The 22,126-nt window shown below is 40.0% G+C and overlaps 2 protein-coding genes across 2 annotated transcripts; one reads left to right on the top strand and one right to left on the bottom strand.

Moving 5' to 3' along the window:
* Positions 1-9,351: 9,351 nt before the first annotated feature.
* Smp_025560 (hypothetical protein) lies at positions 9,352-11,886 on the top strand. Its single transcript, XM_018789495.1, has 8 exons — positions 9,352-9,404; positions 9,437-9,563; positions 9,600-9,870; positions 9,906-9,930; positions 9,964-10,051; positions 10,082-10,231; positions 10,271-10,481; positions 11,674-11,886. The coding sequence occupies exons 1-8, from the start codon at positions 9,364-9,366 to the stop codon at positions 11,760-11,762; spliced, it is 1,002 nt and encodes a 333-aa protein (XP_018654933.1). The 5' UTR covers positions 9,352-9,363; the 3' UTR covers positions 11,763-11,886.
* A 2,732-nt stretch (positions 11,887-14,618) lies between these two features.
* Smp_025570.1 (putative diphthine synthase) lies at positions 14,619-21,989 on the bottom strand. The gene is made up of 4 exons (XM_018789494.1): positions 21,944-21,989; positions 19,979-20,322; positions 19,729-19,949; positions 14,619-15,159 (listed from the first exon to the last, which is right to left on the bottom strand). The coding sequence occupies exons 2-4, from the start codon at positions 20,250-20,252 to the stop codon at positions 14,665-14,667; spliced, it is 990 nt and encodes a 329-aa protein (XP_018654932.1). The 5' UTR covers positions 20,253-20,322; positions 21,944-21,989; the 3' UTR covers positions 14,619-14,664.
* Between the last annotated feature and the right edge of the window lie 137 nt (positions 21,990-22,126).

Below are 22,126 nucleotides of genomic sequence, written 5' to 3'. Positions count from 1 at the left end.
GAAAGAAACTTCGAGTTACACAACGAGCAAAGAAAGTCACATCGCTTCTTTAAATCTGACACAAACTCCGCCAGTAACAACTGCGAAATTCCAACATGTACTATTAAAATTTCCAGATCAATCAGAGGGTTAATCTGTGAGATTCCGATTATGTTGCTGGTTCTAATAAGCTAACAAAAAGGCTGACGATGGCTGTACCGGTGACATGGATATTGATAATGAAGAATGGGTCAGTGCCGTAAGCGCTGTCACGGCGCGTGCCAGACACCTAACTGTGCAACACAAAATAGAGCTTTCTACCTCGAAACAATTAATGAGCGATACATCATTAGATATTGGTGGCTAAGTTGCTACAGCAGAGACTGATGATCCGGCTAGAACCAGTATCTTTCCGAGTAATTCTACTCTGTTTGCTGCGACTGATGGGAAATGGATGACGTGGAAACGTAGAAGAGAAGGAAAGACAGTCAAAGAAAGCGCCCCTTTAGTTGAAAATTCTTTGTTGCACTCACATTCTGCGTGTCAGATTACTCCGCTGAGGTCAGATTGTAAGCCCTATCATAGATGGGAAATGTTTGGCCCCATCAAACATTGTTGTGGGTCATCCGCTCAACTCACATGACACTGTTACGAAAAAAGCTAGCAGTAAGATGTCAGCAGTTAACAGGCAGGACATGATATCGCGGTAGAAAGCTGTGAACACGACTTTTAAAGAAGTGAGACACGTTCCTAGTTCAATCATTTCGAATCTCGAAGAGTCGAATGACAATGACCCTTCTAAAATGACATGCACACAATCTGCAGTTAGTAGAATCCGTCACCAGAAATGAACTGCCTGAAGAGGTTTCGGGGGTACATATCACGAAAGTAATGAGACTCAGTAAATGGGTTGGTGCAAACATTCCTATTCCACCAGGTTGTCCACTTGAGGATCGGATCAAGTGGAAGAATGCCCTTACAGAGTTAAGAACTTGAACGCTAAATGACAAAACGAACCTCACGATTAAGCGTTTTCGGGCAGTCAGATCTTGGCAGCCAATGCTTCCGAGACCTGTATGTGTAGAACGTATGATTCCCAAAACACCTTAAGTGTGTGCCACACAAATGCCCGTAGTCTTCGAAATAAAATGTCCGAGCTAAGTTTGTTGGTGGATGAATTAAATCCCGATATAACTACTGTCACTGAAACTTGGCTCCCTGTAGATAAAGACTGTTCTCCCATCATTTTAGGTTATATCTATATCAGAAGTGATAGAGTAATAAGTCGCAAGAGAGCGGCATAATGTTATACAATAGGGACAACTTTCGCATACAATCGATCATATCGGAGGCGCATGTTATTGGTACATGTGAGGTAGCATGTCGTACATGTAGGTCTAGAAACGGGTTAGTGACTATAGGAGGAATATATCGTAGTCCGTGTTGTCTTGCTGAAAACTTTATCATAAGACACATCTGTTCTTGGAGTAAAGCAGAATGTTTTCTTATCGTTGGAGATTTCAACGCACCACATATCAACTGGATAGAGCTCACAGCTTGAGGTGGGGGTCTCGATAGCAACCTTTTATCAACAATTATTGAATGTGCACTTGTACGATGTATCGTGAAACCGACATATATTGACTTGGGACATGGTCCGTCACTGCCAGACCTTGTCCGCACATACCACAGTGAAGATGTCGTCGACATTCAACACCTTCCCCCATTATTTATTTGTGACCACTTTGTACTTTCCTTTAAATTCCGGACATATGGCATAGAATTCGCGTCTGTTCCACCTCGTCCTAATATCTGGAGAGCTAATATTCCGACAGTCAGAGACTGTGCTATCTCGATTGACTGGTAGAGAGTAAAGCGATGACCCCGTATTGAAATGAAGAGATTAAAGACAAAGTAGATATCTACTTCTACCTCTCACTTAAATCTATTTAGTGATGAAGTGTTTGTGTTTTGAATCTGGGTGGTGATCTCTCAGTTTCCCAATTGTTTGAATTCTCGTACAATAAAAATCTTTAAGATCACGACCCATAACATGACAACTTACTTACGCCCGTTACCCTCAATGAATGATAGACTGCTAACCAGTGTGAACTACTTGTTGCACTCACATTCTGCGTGTCAGATTACACTGCTTAAGTCAAATTGTAAGAAAATACTTAGCCCTATCATAGATGGGAAATGTTTGGCCCCATCAAACATTGTTGATAGCCATTCGCTCAACTCACACGACACTCATACGAAAAAAGCTAGCAGTAAGATGCCAGCAGTTAACAGGCAGGATCTGATATCACGTTAGAAAGCCATGAACACGACTTTAAAAGAACTTAGACATGTTCTTAGTTTAATCATTTCGAATCGACAAGAGTCGAATGACAATGACCCTGCTAAAAGACATGCACAATGTTTCAGCAATCAAAGACTGTGCTATCTCGATTGACCGGTCGATCGATGCTGATGGATCGATCGAAGACGAATGGAATAAGTTCAAGGCTAAAGCCGAGTCCGTAAAACAACCGTCTATCCCATGGTCAACACGTAAGCTATCACATCGCCCTCCATGGATTAATAAAGAAACCCGGAAGTTGTCGAAGTGTAGGAAACAATTCTGGGACTTATTCTTATCAACAGAACAGGCATCATTTAAGTGCGAATATTAAAAAATCCGGAATATACGTAAAAACGACCATAGCTAAATCCCGTACCACTTACGAACGACAGTTGGCATATGATAGTCGTACTTGTCCGAAGCGATTGTTTTCGTACGTTAAACGACGAACAAAACGTAGTGATGGTATTCTCGCGTTGCTGTTACACGAAAATTCAGATTTACTAGCTGGGTATGATCTAGCAAAATCTGAGACTTTTGCAGACTATTTTAGTAAAGTCTACTCTACGTGTAGTGTTACAACTACTTGTCCCATTCACATCGAGATACCAGCCATAGAATCTATGCACGTGACTGAGGAAACTGTTCTTCCATTGATAAGTAGCTTCAAACCTTGTAAGATACCGGGCCCTGATGGGTTACGTCCATGCTTGCTGTCATCGCTTGCGGACATTATTTCAAGACCGCTCGCGACGCTCTTCAACATGTCCCTTTCACTCGCTCAACCCCCTAGAGACTGGAAAGACGCTATAGTCAGTCCTATATTTAAGGATGGTCAGAGACGGATCATATCTAAGTACTGGCTTGTCAGACTAGCCAGCACAGTCGTTAAGTTACTTGAAAAGATAATTCAGGTTAAGTTACTAAGTCATATAGATTGGTACAATCTGTTAACTCCCGAGCAACATGGGTTTCATAACAAGCGTTCATGCTTGACTAACTTATTGCGAGAGAGGATTGAACAGCAGCCCTAGATAACGGACTCTCTGTCGATGTGACATTCATAGATTTTAGCAAAGCGTTTGATAAGGTTTCAAACTTAGGTCTTATGCAGAAGCTCTCGAGCTTTGGAATAACAGGTGCTATACAGGAATTGATAGGAAACTTCTTATGTGACCGCAGACAGAGAGTGACGGTCAATGGAACGTTATCCGAATGGAAGCCGGTCAAAAGCGGTTCACCCCAAGGCACCATTTTAGGCCCTCTACTTTCCCTTCTCCATGTTAACGAATTACCTCTGCTGCCTAAGTCGTCGACACTATTGTTTGCGGATGATATCAAAATCTGGAGAACAATAGGAAGTAGGGCTGATCGTTTTCAGCTCCAAGCCGACTTAGACGAACTAGTTAGATGGGCTCATGGTTGAGCCTTAGAAGTTAATTCCAGGAAGAGCGTGCTCATCAACATCGGACACGGTAATAGTTATCATCATACCATTAATGGTACTCTCTTCCACGCGTTCAAGAACATGAAAAAGTAGGGGTAATGATAAGTCACGACTTGAAACCATCTACGCACTGCAACGCAGCTGCTTCCAAAGGTTATCGCGCGTTATGGTCACTTCAACGAGCATTCAAATGCTTTGACGAGGAGATGTTTCGAATTTTATATCCCACCTACGTAAGACCATACTTAGAGTACTGTATCCAGACAGCCAGTCCGTGTCTGATAAAGGATGCTAACTCATTTGAGAGTGTCCAGTATGTGGGGACGAAATTGGTGAAGGGTTTTTCTAAACTTCCTTATGATGAGTGTTTAAAATGTCTAAACTTTTTCCCTTGTCTTGTCATCGGATGCGAGGTGAGCTTATACTGGCATTTCGTATCCTTAATTAAGATCTGTGTGTTATTATGTCTTATCTTTTTGCTCTCTCCAGCACTTATAATCTCCGCGGTCATAGTAAGAAGGTCTACAAACCGCGGTCTAATAAACTAAAGGTGGGGTTCCGTTTTTCTCATTGAGTGGTCAATGACTGGCACGCCTTACCCGAACAAGTGGTATTGTAGTGAACAAGAACACTAGTGGACACAATCGAATGTATTTAAGTGCAAATTGCAGACTATCTCACTATATCCTGATAACCTAGCAGTTAACAGTTAGTTTGTATAATGACAACCAATCGTCTCAGTCTTAAATGTTCCTTCTGCAAATATCATTCCGTCTTCTCTGATTTCATTGTTCATACATTTTCGTACTGCTTGCGCTTCATTCCTGTTCTCTCCTTATCGATCTTCTGCCAAAATACATTCTGTGTCTGACCATCACCATATACTACTTATGTGAATATAAGTAGACCACACCACAGCATCAGCCCGATCAGTGAACATTTTCAAGGAGAAGCTGAACCTTCAATGGAAGAAAATCTGTCCCGTTAATTTAAGTTCAGTTGCTTCAAAACTTCAAATTCCTGAAAATTTAATTAATAGTATTGTCTCTAGTCTTATCAGTACCGGTCGATTGTATGGTAATCTAATTGCCGGTCGTAGCGGCTTTGTTCCAAAATGTTATACTTATGCTGAGGATACATACATCAATTCATTTTACTCTCAAAACGGATATGTTGAGTGGAACTATTTAAAACGACTGAATATTCCTGATCCAAGTTCATATTTAAAAACTGAATTTCCGAGTGCTATACATCTACCAGGTCTTACGGTCAATCCATTAATAGTCGATCAGTTAAAATCGCTCATTTCAGGGGTAGTCCGAGATGTATCTTGGATAGACCTATCCCATTATATTCCAAATGGATTAGATTCAAATGAAAGATCGGCACTAGTTAACCCTCTGTTAAAAGATGCTCCGGTGAAATTACTTGAAACATATTTAATTGCTGACAAATTCATTGAAAGGTGCGAAGCTTTTATTGACACGTATTTAAAGAAAAAAGCTCAGACAGCCTTCCACCACTAACAAAGGCGAAAGCCGATAACCAGGAAAAGCTGGGTTAAAGTAAAAACACACCGTGAACAGCTAAGTTCAAAAAGTGCGTGTTAACACTGCATGTATTTGATTAGTACAGACTTCATCGTACCACCCTTTACGCTTACCACACTGCATCTCACTATCCATCGGGTATCGACAACCTGGGCGTTAACAATTACTTTCTTTACACTGTCTAGTTATCACTCGAAGATTTTCAGATAGATTGGAAGAAAGAAGGTCACATAGGCAAAAGCCGATAACCAGGAAAAGCTGGGTTAAAGTAAAAACACGCCATGAACAGCTAAGTTCAAAAAGTGCAATGACTAAAGTGCTTCTGTATTCAAAAATAGTATAGGTGCTAAACCCTTTGTAAGAACGATGTTTCTAAAATAATTTAATTGATAATAATTCAATTAAACTAAGTCTTGACGAGTTGTAAACGATCGAAATTACAAAAGTCTTTTCAGTGAGGAAAAATACCGCTATCCTGTGTATCTGTCAGCTCTAATATTATCCAAGTAAGTTCATCGGTCATGCGCAAACTCGTTTCACTTGCTTATTGATCGATGTTGTCTTATACTGAAATAGCACAAAAATCTTCAAATTCTAAGAGGATTAAGAGAGAGCAATGAAGACAGGATGTTAGTAGGTTTAATCCTGTGGGTTGTTGAAAATTTTGAACCATCAATTAGTTCCTAGTTCTGGCAGATTGAAGTAAAGTCGAAGTTTCGATCTCTTGTGGAGCTTTTTCATCAAATGTAATTGGGTTTGTGCTCTCAGTGCTTGTTGTACTTCAGGATATTGCGTTTTCTCTTTTGTATGTTTATGCTCGCTGCCTCAGAGACTGTTGTTGAACTGACTGTTTCCACCCTCATCTGTTTCTGTGCGTGAGATAAAATTCATCTGTGAAGTCCACATTGTTTGGTTGTATCTGGGTTGTTCAATTTATCGTGGTTTCTTCTCGAGATATGGAGTACTTCCGATTCAATGAATACTCCTCATTCATATTTTCCGACCTGTGCTTATCCAATACATCTAGGGTGGAGAAAATAGAACGTGATTTCACCCGCAAAAATCCTATAGCTGACTAGTCCATCAACTGTCGTTCCCAAAACCATACTTTAGGACTTGAACCTTTCTGGAAAGGAAGTCTTAGGTCCAGTTTTGATGTCCTAGCTCACGCTCTCCAAGAATCTTCCTTGTTCCACTTGTAATATTGCCCTTACCCAAGGTCCTCATATACGAGACCTTCAAGATAAATTACTTGCCGTCGAAGGTTGAACCTGATAGTTTCAAGTACATTGACCATTGGGAAGAAAGTTAATTATAAATATATTTCTTGTTATATCTGAATGAGTCGAGAAAAAGTATTTCTGGAGTCTCGTGACTTAATGCAAGCCCCTTCAGTTATTTATTTATTCTGAAGAAGTGACTTACACTAAGTAACGAGACGCCAGGAATACTATTTCCCAACTCATTGGGATATAACAAAAAATATATTTATTATTTGCTGTCATAGTTAAAAAATACAAAACAAAAAGGCAGGAGAACGTCTTCTTCATCAGATACGCAGCAATATGGAGTGATATTTTCTGATGGATTGCATACGTCTGTAAGACTTGTCGCATGAATCTCGCAACTTACTGCCTACCGCCGGTGATATTGAACCAGCAACATCGTTAAACCATCACCCGGTCAGGATATCACAAAAGGCCACCAAGTTAATGTGGGTTTCTTCTTGTATATTCTCCACCAGTTTATTGTTTTCGTGTACCCTTTATTGAATTGCCATCAATTTTATCTCATTACCCGATGACTTATTTGTAACTGTTATATTTTTGCACTACCCTACCTACTTCGATGAACATGCTTCCGTCGTTATACCTTCCTAAACGCTTACAATTTGTTAATAAACCCATAATTTATGTTATTGTCATTTAATCACCGCATTGATGCTTTGCACACAACCCATAATTTGTAACCGTCTGATAAACTCGTAAAATGGTATGTTTAGTGATAGTGTTTTCCAGCATGATATGAAACACAAAGCATCGGGTAGGAAATAATATTTAATCTTGAAGTAACCTTAAAAGAGCCTATTACCATAAAAGGTGGGAGGGTGAAGTTACTTATCAGCAATCATTGATGGTGAGGACGATGATTAAGATCTACCCATGTTTGTGGGATAGAATATTTTGTTTATTGTAGGTGTTTTTCGACAGGAGACGATCTAAGCAATCAGTGGTACTGAGGTTGTTCTCTTAAGCTCGCTACTTGGACTCATGTTTCCAGTTTTATGGTGATTTCTCCACACTATTAAGACGTTCTATAGCATGCTACCTTGGACCTTTACATTGTGACCTATTGGCTGTCATCAGATGAAAAACTCAGAACAATGAAGAAAAGGAGTATATACTGAAAGATAAAGTTATTAGCAGTTCCTAACAGTTTACTCTCTTGATGCACTTTCTATTCTAGTAAACAGCCACCCCTAGTCTAACTTCAACTTTTCCTTCATTATTAAAACCCACTACAACTTGAAACATGCCACAACTCGTTGTTCGCTATTTCCATATTCTCTTATCTGAAGACTCTTTGACTACAATTCACTGTGATAATGGCAGCTATATTGAGTTTTATCTATTAATTTACCTTAGTCTGTTCCACCACAAACTGTTTTGCATTGTTTAGAATTTTTATCCAAGTGCCTTACTGCTCCTCTGTTCCTTTCTTTTCAGAATCACTTTCACAGTACACAGCCATGGATCTTCTTCTTAAGCCTGAAACAAACGTAACTTACATTCTTCAGGGCCGCAGCTTATACCGAGTGCTATACACTACCTATTTTATAACAACCATGGACTTATTAAACAGTTGCATTCCATAAATACCAAACAGAACCACAATTCTTATGATCGAGTACTGAGTTTGGGCATGATGTGCGTTTACCAAAGTCAAAACCTAGATGCTTTGCTGTTTTCAAGCAGATCATAAACATCGTAAACATATAAAGGTGTTGGTTTCCAACCACACGATCTTTGAAGCCGAGCATATAATTACTGAGAAGATTCGCATTCAACACTTAACACCCATAAGTCGAAAATGGTGAACTCGAGAGTTCTTCGGGATGGTATGGCTCAGAGTTTTAGGCGTGGTAAGTCTGTGTAACGAATCCCTATTCACATTGAATATATCATTCCATCTTGAGCCTAAATGCGTTTTCAGAAATGCTAAACGCCATTTTGCTGATTGTCACGTACGACGAGGCAGTGTAGACAGTGATGTGACGTTCACGTGAGGTCATATAGATTAAGTAGTTAGATCATGATAAATCTGCAATTTTGAGACTAGGTCTATTATTATAGTAGCGAAGGTAGATGTACTAATAAAGAAGTAAACCATAATCCTACAAACCCACAGTACAGAATTGTCGCATAAGCCTAATTGTTAACTCACCGTAATGTTTTCACGAATATTCCGCCATTTATTTTCATTGATTTCATTTATCCGACAACCCTACTTGCACAGTGAAAGGTAGCTGTCAGGTAGTGGTTGTGTGGCAGGAAGGTAACAACTCAAAATGGTTTTCGTATTAAGTAGCCGTTAATCACCAGTTGGATATCCAAAAGTCTCTCTGGCCTATCTGATGAAGACAGATTACGGGGTGGTCTAACATTGTATTATCGTATACTGAACGATGACCTTGTTACTAACATGTCTTATCCTCCCCTTCAGCCTAGGACCTATAATTTGAGAGGACACTCTAAGAAAGTTCAAAAACCATGATCAAATCGTCTATGACTGGAGTCCCGCTCCTTATACCGAGTAATGAATTTCCGGAATTCTCGACCAGAACACGTAATATCATCACCTGTCGATATATTCAAAACCAGACTAAACCCCCACAGTGTTATAAACTGCAAGGAATAATAAAGGTCGATGAACATCTTATTCTTACTTCAGAAGACTGAGAATTGTTAATTGAAGACTGTTTACGTAGTCTGTTCTTCCGGTTCCGAGGCGGATAGTTCAGTTCGGTTGTTGCGTTGAAAATGGGTCGCAAGAAGAGGAAGCAGCTAAAGCCATGGTGTTGGTATGTTAGATTCAGGATACTGACAATCTTAGGTATTGCAATCGGGAGTTTGACGATGAAAAGATTCTAATCCAACATCAAAAAGCGAAACACTTCAAATGTCCTTATTGTCACAGAAAACTGTTCACAGGTCCTGGTTTGTCGATTCACTGCAACCAAGTAAGTCAAGACATTCACCATTACTTAGAATGTCAGGTTCATAAAGAGAAGCTGGATAAGATTCCAAATGCTTTGCCAAACAGAACAAGCACCGTCATTGATATATACGGCATGTCTGGTATTCCAGAAGTAGATATGATCGAACATGAAAGGCAGAAATTTGGGTTAGAAGGTGAAGACGAGCCACCAGAGAAAATAGCCAAAGAAGACGAAAGTATCCCGTTTTACCCACCACCGCCTATTCATCCGGCACTACCCTTTATGCAGTCTTTGTGTCCTCCTATGGCACCTTTCGGTCATATTGGACGTAAGTTAAATTTTATTCTAATTCCACGTTTCTAGTTCATAACATGCCTCCACATTTGAAGTAAGCTTCGTTAATCCTGATTGATTTCTGTAGTTCAGTACCCTATGTACCACCACCACCGCCGCCTCCTCCTCCTGCAGCTCCTGCTCCTCCTCAACCATCTACTCCAAATGACGAAAAGGTAACTGCTTATAATTGACTTATTGTACAGTCCCCCACGTCTACTCCAAAGGCTACTTTTCCTGCCTATTCATCTCCATCGTCCAACATGAGGGCCAACGTGTCCAAAGTCCCGAAGCCTACATCAGGAGTTAATGGAGTAGTCATTGAGTTAATTCATCCCGATGAAGATTTGTCTTTGGTGAGTTTGGTTTTCTTTTACCTCATCTAATGACTTCAGGAAGAGTTAAGAGCTGAGTTGCCGCGATACAAAACTATTGTTGAAAATGCAGCAAAAAAGATTATACCTCCCCCTATCCCAATAACTCTGGGATTAACGACTCCAAGTTTCATACCTCCACAGCCCACACAAATTGTGTATCCTCCGATTGTGCCTCCAGCCTCCGTCCCAATGCCGTTCGCTTACACACCTGGATTTATTCCTCCTCCTGGTAGGTGGTTTAATTAAAGTATTTTGGAGAACTTTTAATAGTCACTCTTTCTCAAAGATTCGTAAATTATTAGTGTAAAGTGTTTGTTAAATTCTGGGAATTCAAGCTTGTTAGCTCATCACAAGTTTCTGTGCAAAAAAGCTTCATTAATTACACCGACAAAAAGTAATTTATGGACCTTCATGACAATATCAAATTCATTTTGCATCATCCTTTGTTGGGGTTATTAGTACCATTGTCTGTACCAGCTAACAATACCAACCTCGAGATAAGCGCAGTAGGCAGCTCTGATTTGTTTCCTGGACATCAATCTCATTGATTCCAATTGTCTTCGCGCGACTGAGATAAGTTTTCTGAGTAGTCGAGAATGTTGCTTTGTTTAATCCCGACCCATCTACATACATCCCGTCTCTAATAATTACTGTTAGTCACAAAAATTCCCCAGTGTGATACTTTTGAATCAGTTCACCTCACAAAACAAAAGTAGACGCATCAGTGCCTTCTAACGAAGTAAAACTTAGTTATTGTCTTCCGTGCAACGCGATTTGGTCTCTACATATGCATACGTAGCATCATTATCAAAGCGTGACATTAGTTCATAAAGATACTAACAATTTATCTAAACAATATAGGCAAGTTCAGGCTTCATAGTTAGAATGGGCATGAATATCGCGCCTAACGGATACAGAAATGGCTCGAAAACAGGCAACACAATACACTCTCTCTTTGTCTTACCTCAGATTTTGAGTTTCGGGTCTTTGTGAACTAATCAGTTTATACTTTTTCTAGTCATACTCTCGATGCCCAGTCTCTTCTGTTACAATGGTTCTATCTCGTTACTGAGGTTTAGCTATCAATGTACACGTGATAGGTTTTGCTTTATGTATCTGACTGACATAACTAATGAACAAAGCACATTCGATTTGTTTGCTTATCTACCACACAAATCTCCAAGAAACTCCCATAGCTTTGATACGAATGTTTTATTATTTATTCACTGGTTTCGACTTACCGATTCCTTATTCACAATATCTGTGGATATGTCTTGCATCCACCTGGTTTCCGTTTAAAAATTTTGAAGTACTCCGTTTCGTGGTAAGTCTCCCATATAATGAATATGAACTCATTACGACCTGATATTCATCGATAATTTCAGTCACTTTCTTCAAACCACTGTTTTTTTAAATTATAGCTTTCGGCTTGCCGACGATGCAACCTCAAATCGCGCCTGCTCCTGGTCAACTTACACCTTGGGCTGGAATCCCACAGTTACGGTTCTAACGCAAGTCAGTCGTTCGTACGTTTATCCAAAGCTTGTGATCTGAACTTTAACTGATCATATGTTGTACATTTAACTTTCACTATGTTAATCGTAAACAAACTTACTTTGCGTTTCTTGTTTTCTTTTAAAGTGTGCTGAAAACAATGTAAGTCAAACTAATGAAATATATCTGGTAGGTCATTGTTTTAAACAGCCCAGTTTAATGTGATCGTCAATGTACACTGGTTCCTCAGTGACAAATTCTGTTTTGGATAGAAAGGTGAGCGGTGCTTTTACGATTAAATATAGGAAAATATCCAGGGAAAAAAGGTCAGCACAGTAGTCGTACGGAAACGAGGGTATTCCGGAGGATCCATAAAACTTCCAGGGCCATTCATGCCTTGATGTTAAAAGGTAGGTTTTTCCCATAGGGAATAGGGGTAAGTAGCCATTGTTTTATTCCATGTCCAGGGAGTAAGGAAATGGTACCCGCAGAGACTAAAAATTTAAACTACAACAAAGGTTCACAGATCAGCGTGTTAATGTTTTTGTTTGTGAATAAATCTACACAGCTTATCATAGGTGATAGTTCACTTCTAAAAGTAGCACGTCTAAACTGTCAAATTTAGTGTGAAATGGCTGGAGATTGTTCAAAATACACCGAAATTCCAGTTATTAACCAAATAAACAGTCACGACTTCGGTTTTGTTCTTAAATTCTGATCCCTAGGCAAGAAAGTCTAAAGGGTTCACTGTGTCCTATTAAACAAGGTGGTATCTCGTCCGTTATAAAAGAAAACTTTCACTATCGTCGCAAGTCCGTGCCGGAGATTTTCTCCTAGATGGTGTGATAGCAGTGAAGTGTTTTCCCCAGAAAACCGGCATAACAGCCGATGCTACATTCTCAAACACAATAGATGTGCTTACAAAAGGCTGTACTGAAATTTGCACACTTCGAATTATCCGACGGATTTCCCTCTACAGCGGCAAGGTGTCAACAAGTGCAGAGCTAACATAAGAAGGTCGTGCGTGATTGTCCCCTGAGCACAATGGTCACGCCTTCAGGTCACCAGGACCAAATCTTACATAATTTCCTTTTCAGATACCTCTGGTAACCGGGAAGCGATAATCGCTCTCTTACTTCTAACGGCACTCAAGACCACCGAAGTGCGCTCTTCCGATTGAGTATACTGCAGTGAGTTTATTACATTCCTAAATCTAGTCAGTCTTCCTACTGGGATTGGCCTTGAAATGCTTCGCTTTTGATCGCCCGTTTGTGTATAGGGATTTACCAACTGAATTTTTACACAACTCTGCCACTTGCGTTTTGCTACCTCCATTTTGTATTCACTGATTCCGTTTCAAAGTGTTGTAACGTACATACCGCAAATAGGCAGTGATGAGTCTTTATTTAACGCCAGTGAGCTTCAGTATACTTAGTCCGGTTTAGTTGTTAGTCCATGGTGAATGGTAGCGCAGATAAGTGCAATCAAATAAAGTTATATAGAGCGATGTAAAAGCAGTTCTATGCCCTCGAGATATGTTCCCTTGACAGATCTTGAAAAACAATCGAAAATTTTCCACCTTAAAAACCTGGTGTTAACACGCCAAGCTAATGTGAACACTATTAGGTCCAAGGAGCTCTTCACTCTTGCCTGATAAACACTTCGAACAGTCCCAGCAGATAGTCGATTCTTTAAGAGTTCTTATTTTGAAAACCACAGTCTTCGTGTACTGGAAACTACGTCATTCAAAAATAATCAGATGTGCCGTAGTCTTAATCAGTGGTCATGTGGCCGAACACCTCAGCGGCCACTAGGATTTCGTTACTTGATACTCGAGTTGTTCAATATTTCATTAACATCAAAGAACCCTTTGTGGAACCTGACTTTGTCGTCTTCATAAACGAGATAGTTCGCTCAGCATTTGTGCAACGCCTTTCAATAACGCCGACTTGTGTTATCACTTCTATCTGCTTCACTTTGCCAAAAGAATAATACATCCTGGATTCCTGGTACAGGTTAGTTAGATTCAGTCCAGACCCCGTGACAATAACTCTATATTGTTGTATATTGCTTAAATAATCGGTTCAAATGTCAAAGCTAATGAACGAAACTTAGCGTGAAAACCAAATGCAGTGAGCTAAAATCCCCGCAAGTCTTTTTCAGTTGTTTTTCCAGGTGTGTTTTTTTACAAGTAATAAACTCACGAGAATCTGTACACTTAGCATTCAATATATAATCTTCAACAAAGCATGTGTTCTTTCCGTGTCTTAAAGTGCGTATCCGCTTTCCGTTGTTTGTGTGTAAGTGGGAAGGTATAAAACGGTCGACCTCCGAGTTATAGGTTCCATATATTTGCTATGCGTCAGTTACGGTTTTTCTATCAATGAGCACGTGATATTTCACTAGTGGTTCGTGTTAAGGCTTCGTTTTCAGTGTTTTAAACAACTTTGTCAAGAGTATGTAGGGATTCATAACATCTAAGTTTTCAAACTAATCATGATGGATTTTGTATTCTGTGACAGGTTTTTAAGGTTTATGGGGTTGGAGTAACTCAATACAGAGAAAGTATACTTGCGGTCACAAATGTAAGGATATCTGATATACCTACTAATGTGAGCGAGGTCGCTTAATTATAAAGTGTTGACCGATCTACCAGATATCGTGTAGCTTTGAAGAGACTTGCGGTCACATTCAGAAAGCTTTCTTTGACAAACGAGAAATTTCTTAGTGTTATGTCAAGATGAGATTATCGTCGAGTTACGTGCATGAGAGTCTGTGGTGCCTTCCAATTTATGAACGAGCGGGGGCCCATTGGTCTAGTTATTCGACTGTCGCTCTGCACAAATTTACCAGAAGTTCAAAACGCTACAGTAAAAGAAATATATTTTTATTTTATCAAAGAAGTGGTGTATATAATACTAAGTGTGGTCAAGCGTAGGTTGCATGATGCGGACTGTTTCGTTGTGTAGGTGTATGGTGTCCTGACAAATTTGGAGGACGTTTTCCGAATTTCCTTGTGTAGTGTAAAATATGGGCAGAAATATTTGACTGTCGACATCGTTTCGGTATCGAGCAACCAGAAATATTGACTCCAGCTCGTGGATTATCCCAGGTATGATCATACAATGCGGTGGGTCTCCAAAGTTGAGACCATTTTTTTCTGGGTTTAAGTAGGCTTCATTGATATCACTTATTGTTGAGACAACGATTTTCTGGTTATCACATCCTAATCGGGATAAGCAAATTACAATACAGGACTTCGTAATAACTGCATTTTCTCTGCTCTGCTGATCCTCTGCTTTCCTATTACTGACGTCCACTATTTGGTGTACAGCTTCACAACAAGACATAAAGCGAGATGGTTCGTAGACTTTGCGGTCACGTAGGATGTTTTCCAAAGAACGCTCTTTTACCTAAGGAAGTAAAGAAATATCGCTCAATTTAATGTGTAAAATGAAGTAGCATAAACGTATGACACTGAATCATAAATGTGATGCAAGTAAAATTTGGCCACAAGTTCCTTGTTTAACAACGAAAGTGTCACATCAATGCTGTCCGTGGCTCGAGTCAGTGTTCAGGATTTAAACGTGTTGATAATCGTAGGGGCGTAATTCACACAATCAGAATGCAGAACTACTCACGAGACTGATCACTTTATCTGGTAGACTTGAACTTGGCTTGGTCACGACACTTATGAGTCTTTCAGGTTTGGGACAGTATGCACTCAGAAAAAATCCATGGTCAACATTCAAATAAATTCTAAGTGTGCCTCTCCCAGGATCAAGTAAATTAGTCTTCGGTAATTTATCAACCTGTTGTTTGTCATATACACACTTTGTATTGTCGCATTATTTATATTTAGATAAAATACCAACTTAGGACGTTTCGTGGTGGATTTGAAAGTGACCAACTTGGTCTCGTGTGCAGTTACGGGTACGTTTCGTGGTGAGGTCATATGTTCTCAACAATAACATCGGTTGCACTGTGCGTTCAAATAAATCTTGTCAAGCACCGAAGTGAAGAAGATATAATGCATTTAAGGAGAGCCAAGTAGATTGTATCAGGGTTTTTGATTTATTCGTTTTCTTAGGTTGTGTCGTTTGTAGATGTTGACTTGGATGCAATAAATAAATGTTAGTTTTCTGAATGAGAGACTTCAGTCAGTCAGTAACGTAGAACTCGGTACGTGTATGCATCGGTTCAAGCTGTCATACCGCATTCGCACAATTAGACAAAATTGTAAAAATTGATCCCGAGTAATAGAGGTAGCAACATTATTATTGAGGGTAAGAAACATGAGGTGTCGGATGCACGGTTCGAAAACATATAAATTAGTGGTGTGAAAATTTTGTGGAGAATCAAGAAACTTAGCAATTCCGAGAGGACAAAAATTGAGTGTATATGCGTTGTTACGAAGGATTTTGAGCCGTTTCATTTGATGTATAATTGGTTACGATGATCACGCAGACACTAGTCAGATTAGTCTACACCGATGGACATGACTCAAACCAACTTTCAACGACTTTATGGGTCGATGCCATGTTTTGATTTACCGACCCTAGCTTTGTTCACATCACACGAATCGCCTGTTGAGATAGACGGTGGTTTGGCATACGTCACATGTCCTAAACACCGCAGTTAATAAAGATTTACTACTTAGTCGGTTGTGACTCTTTTGCTCAGACATTGCTGACTCATTGGTTCGAGGACATCTGTGATTGTACGGCAGTAGCCTACTAGTATTCTCCATTCCTAATGGCCATGTTACACACAGGACGTACTGTTGTGCAGCTAATTCGTCCTTTCGTTAGCAGATGGATATCTCACCTACACAACAGGTGACGCAATTAGGCAGACTTCCTCAGACATCAGACTTTAAAGAAAAAAGATGCGATCAACACGCTCAACTGCTACACTCTCTATCGTTAATTCAGATGTCGCAGGCCATTCATGAAACAGCATTATGCATTGGAAGAGGGGGAATTCCGTCTTTAACACGTCTGTATATATGCTTAAGTTGATCATAAGGCTGGATTTTTCAGCACCTTTGTCAGACCGAGCTACATTATACGCGTATCTTGAATCAAATGGATCTGGTAGATCAACCCTTGAAAAGTCGGACGACTAGAGCGTTATCTCTTAAAAAGTGCTTAAGACCATGTTAAATTAAGATTGAGAAAGTGGACAACCCTGACTGGCACCACTTGAGGAAGTCGATCACGATGTCAGTTCATCATTAGCTGTAACTCGACTAGTAGTGTTCGAGTTAATCCACTTTTCTGGTACGCTTTTCAACGACATACACTGCCACAGAACCCGGCGACCAACGGAGTTTAACCACGCATAAGGGTCAGGGGATATAACTACATTCTGACGTCGAAAAGCATGTGTATGTCCCAAAATCTGCTGAAGGGTGAATATTTGTTTTGCACATCCACGTCTAGTTCTGAAACCAGCCTGTTTCCCTTGGGTTTGCTCATCATGAGCTGTAGTTTGGCGTCAAAGTATTTTCGAAACTATGTTAGTCAAACGAACCCCCTTGTGACTGACTCAAGAGAATTCCTGTTTTTATAGACTGGGACGGTCAGCGGTCGAGACCAGTCCGATGGGGGTAACATTCAGTTTCCAGATGCTGGTTGGAATCTCAGTTAGTATAACTGCAAGAACTTTATCACTATGCTTAAAAATCCTGTGTTATCTCATCAAGACCTGCTTCCCCCTACCACTTGAATTGCTTATAGCATTTTTTCGAATTCACTAAGAGTTGGGAGACTCGTACCAAGTTTTCATCCAGGCTGCGTAGAGGTGCTGTGTAAAGGTCAGGTGGAATGTTCCCCAAGTTGTTCTGCCCAGCAGCTCAATCCCCTGGAGTGTGAGTGAACGATAGTGCCGTCTTTCTCCTTGATAAATTCAGCGACAGCCTAATCTTTAATACCTGATTCCTTAATAAGTTCAAATAGTTGATTTGGACAAGAAACAACAGATACTTATTCACAAAGAGATTTTAGGGAATAAGTGGAGAAAAGAGGTCGGTCTATGTATCGTGAGTCGGTACAAAGTGGCTGACGTCGACTGTCTATTTATTTGTTTGAACGCAAACATTGGCACAAAGGAGTATCAACTGTGTATGCGCCACACAATAAAAAGGAGGTTGTGAAGAAATAGAGAATGGAAGGTGAGTGTGATAAAAAACAACAATGAACGGAAATTAATGTAAGACAGTGAAATGATAATAGGAAGAGCAGTTAATTTAGGAAACAGACAGCCAGAAAGGGTTCTTACAGTTCGAGAAGTCACTCACTTTTATGAAGTTATAGCAGGATCACCACTGGCTTCTATTTTAAGCCATTTCTGATAGTCTCAAGCCATTGTGTTGCACCATCTCTAAGACCTCAACCAGGAAGTCGCGAGGGACCAATGAAAGCCAGTTTTGTAAAGCTTTCTTTCATACCACGACACCACGTCTTGCATTGCTTACTTCTTCGCGTTTTCCAATCAGTCTCGGGATCGGCAAATAACGCACGGTTCGGAATTCGCTCAGACGACATTCGTCGGTGCTTCAAGATGGTGACACTACTTAAATTATCGTAGCTGTGTCAGAGCACATGCTGCCGGACATCTTCATTACTAACAAGGTGTTGCCACTAGATGTCAGCAACACTTTGAAGACAACGACGATCAAACACAAAGTCGTCTAACATCCTCAACCCAGAGAGATTAGGTATCACAAGCACAGCAAAACTGGTCTTAAAGTGAGAGATCGGTGTAAGAAGCAGTTTTTTCGTCAACGCTTCGACAGATTGCATCTCGGATGAGGATGTGATCTAACAATAGTCAAGTTTAATTTTACAAGTGTTTGTCAGATATTGTAGTACTTGCCGGACTTAAATGGACAGTTTGGGCGTTTAGATACAGAAGAGTCGTTTAGGTATCCAATTAGTACTTGTTGGTCGCAGGTCAGATAACGGCAGCTGTCTACTGCAACTTTGGCGAGACTACATATTTTTTGCTAGTGCTAATTAACGTCACAGTTATCGCCGATGTGGTCCCTGGAGTCCTCCCTTTGCATCTCAAACCTGGACTCAGACTAATCTAATTGCGATCAGCAACCGCTGGTGTGGTTGAATACAAGACTGTCACTTCTTTTGAAGTACTTATCTGGACTCTAATCGTTCACTTGTTTGTTCCAATCTTATCTCACATCTTAGTAGCCAAAAAATTAATCGCCCTAAATGGATTGGTGTCAGCTAATTGGTATGAAAAGAAGCTGTACAGAACTGGCTTTCATTGGTCCTTCGCGACTTCCTGGTTGAGGTCTTAGAGATGGTGCAACACAATGGCTTGAGACTATCAGAAATGGCTTAAAATAGAAGCCAGTGGTGATCCTGCTATAACTTCATAAAAGTGAGTGACTTCTCGAACTGTAAGAACCCTTTCTGGTTGTCTGTTTCCTAAATTAACTGCTCTTCGTATTATTATTACTACATGTACTACGTAATTGGTAGCCCCTTTGTACGAATGTTTGCGTTCGACTAATAAATATAAATGTAAAAAGCTCAGTTCCTTAACCACTATTCGTCGTTTATTTTGGACAAAAGTGAAGTCATCAAAAAGAAGTGAGATACTGGTTCATACCTCACTTCAAATGATCCAAAAAGCATCATGCAAACACCATAGGCTAACAACAAAGTGCTTAACTTTTAGTGTTGCGAGATAGCTAGGTTCACCAAAACTGCAGGAAGTGAGCTTCCCAAAAATCTGTTTAGAACAAATGTGGAGGGTCAAGAAGAACATCGTGAATTCATGTTAACCTACGTAATTATTGAGACAGATATCTGTCAGATGGATTAATAACGAAATCGATCTATTTCATTTGGGATGAATTACAAAAAAGTCATTAATTTTGAAATTCAGTGAAAAAATCTTGAGTATCTGACATGCAGTTAAGAAGTGAGTATTACATGCAAATAGAGTTGCTTTACCTTGATATCCAGCAAACATAGAGTGTGAAATCCGCTTTTCATATTCATTATTATTTTGTCATAGAAGCTTTCCGGATGACCGAATTCATCCCACAAAGGAATTGATACAGTCGCACCAAAGTTATAAAGCTGCAAGCCACAACAACCGACTGCAGTTATAACTGACGCATTGTGAATAATTTGATAAGATATATTTTTTTCTACAGCTCTCAATATAATATCTGAAAAATATTAGCACTTATCCACTAACCACTGTGTGTAGTTGCTCCCAAAGGATCACCCACGACCAGAAACGCGACGTCATGGTTTTTCGCTCGATCTATAATTTCACTGCTTTGCTCCACGAATTCTCGATCGGCTGGAAGTATGCATTTCCCATCGATATCCAATGTTTTGAACCCTTCCTCAGAGAATATGGAAGTATAACTATCAAGGTACACATAATCACACTTTTTGAGTACATCATAACCCTTCATTGTCAAATCCGAGAAGGAACCTAAACCCAGGCCTACTAAGTATAGCATTGCGTCATGCACAAAGATCTCTGCTAAAACTTTGAATATTTAGTGCTTTATAGTTCGATACACTGATAACCTGAAAACAAATGAGAATTGTTAGTTACATTTGAACTGACAAGTAAATATGAAGTTGTGAATTCAATGGGGTGGTACTTTTGATCCTTGGCAGTGATGTAACAAAATAATTTATACCTATGTACCAATTAATTGACAGGAATGCAAATCTTTAACCGGTGTACCAAGTGTCTCAAGTTTACCAACGATATAGGAGAGCAATCATAATAACTGATACCAAACTAGCTAGAATTAGTACAACCAAGTGGCTAGACAACCACCTATTGGACACCTGGAACCGTACCGAAACAAGTGAGTGCGAATGGATAGGCTTATACAAGCTTGTGACAAGTATATTAGAGAAATCAAACAAGATGTACTGAGCTACAGATATTGGGACTTGCTTGGTTTTTTTTATTATAAAGTAAGTTATTACCGTTTTTTGAGTACGATGTCAATAATTATTGCAACTCATGGTATGATTTGACAGCCTAATCTACCTACTTTGTGGAAAAATCCGTCCGTTTTGAGCAAATTTTGGAGAAGCCGCAATAGAAAACTATGGGGAAATGACAAAACACCCCAAAATTTGCCGAAACTTTGGGGGGAAAACTACCAAACTTCTTACGACTTTGGGGAAACCCCAAAATAGGGAAGCTGAGAGCAAAGCAAGGGCGATAGCTTAGAACTCCAAAATGACCTGGAGAGATTATCTGAATGGTCCCAAACCTGGCAATTGCCGATAAATACTTCCAAGTGTATTGTGATGCATATTGGCCACCAGGGTACAGATACATACACGATGAATAACACTGAGTTACCTATTGTCCAGGCACACAATGACTTAGGCATCATCGTTAGTCAAGACTTAAAGACTACTGCACACTGCCGTGCAATAGCCGCCAAAGGTTTTAGAACTTTATGGTCCATACACAGGGCTTTTAGGCATCTCGACGCTAAAACGTTTCTGACTTTGTATACAGTGTTCGTACGTCCTAAACTTGAGTACTGCATACAAGCAGCTAGCCCCTGCTTTAAAAAAGACAGTGAACTCTTGGAAAAGGTTCAGAGAACAGCAACTAGGCTGATTCCTGGAATGGCGAAGCTCCCGTATGGTACTAGACTGACCAAGCTAAACCTATTCCCGCTGTCATATAGAAGAATCAGAGGCGACTTGATTACAGTTTTCAAATTGCCCAGAACGAATTACTTGTCAGCTGACTACCGACTTTCCCATCGAATAATCAACGAGTGGAATTCAGTCTTCAGTAATAAGGATAGGAGGTCTAGTGACCTTTTTTAATCCTTGCAGTTTTTTACACTGTGGAGGTCCAATCTCGGTGATCTAGCTCCTTCTATACATAGCCAATAGCCAATTCATCACCTCAGCACGTGGTTGAGGCTCCATCCGTCGACTCCTTCAAAGAAAGTTGGATCAGCTGAGAGACCATCATTGCCAGGACTAACACAGGCCATCAAGCCTCCTGTCCTTTCCAAACTGAAACTGATCTCGAAATGCAAGCCGTTTACACTACAGTGAGTCTGTTACCCGTTTAAACGTATGATCAGAAACGTCTTAAATCGAGCAGAAGTTTTCCTCATCAAGTATGATGAACGTAAAAGACGAGGAAAATAAGCCTTACCGTGTCATTCTAAGTCAACCAGAATGACACGGGATGTAACGTTACATTCATAAAATCCTGTAATTCGATGTACAACAACACTCATACATACATCCTTGTCCTGTCGGGAGTACTGCTTTGTGAGCTACTCTGAAAAGAAGATACGATCACTTTTAAAAAAAAGCTACATTTAATTTTGAGATG

The sequence above is a fragment of the Schistosoma mansoni genome, chromosome W (genome assembly GCF_000237925.1).
Source record: "Schistosoma mansoni strain Puerto Rico chromosome W, complete genome".
Lineage (NCBI taxonomy): Eukaryota > Metazoa > Platyhelminthes > Trematoda > Strigeidida > Schistosomatidae > Schistosoma > Schistosoma mansoni.
The sequence above is the reverse complement of the archived record's forward strand: the minus strand, read 5'-3'. Positions and strand labels throughout refer to the sequence as shown.

Coding starts and splice junctions, on each gene's coding strand:
- Smp_025560 (XM_018789495.1), top strand. CDS start 9,364: ATGGGTCGCAAGAAGAGGAAGCAGCTAAAGCCATGGTGTTG. Junction 9,871..9,905: donor ACCTTTCGGTCATATTGGAC/GTAAGTTAAATT, acceptor CCACGTTTCTAG/TTCATAACATGCCTCCACAT. Junction 10,482..11,673: donor TGGATTTATTCCTCCTCCTG/GTAGGTGGTTTA, acceptor TTTAAATTATAG/CTTTCGGCTTGCCGACGATG.
- Smp_025570.1 (XM_018789494.1), bottom strand. CDS start 20,252: ATGCTATACTTAGTAGGCCTGGGTTTAGGTTCCTTCTCGGATTTGACA. Junction 19,950..19,978: donor GGGAGCAACTACACACAGTG/GTTAGTGGATAA, acceptor AATATTTTTCAG/ATATTATATTGAGAGCTGTA. Junction 15,160..19,728: donor TATGTTTGCTGGATATCAAG/GTAAAGCAACTC, acceptor TTACTTCCTTAG/GTAAAAGAGCGTTCTTTGGA.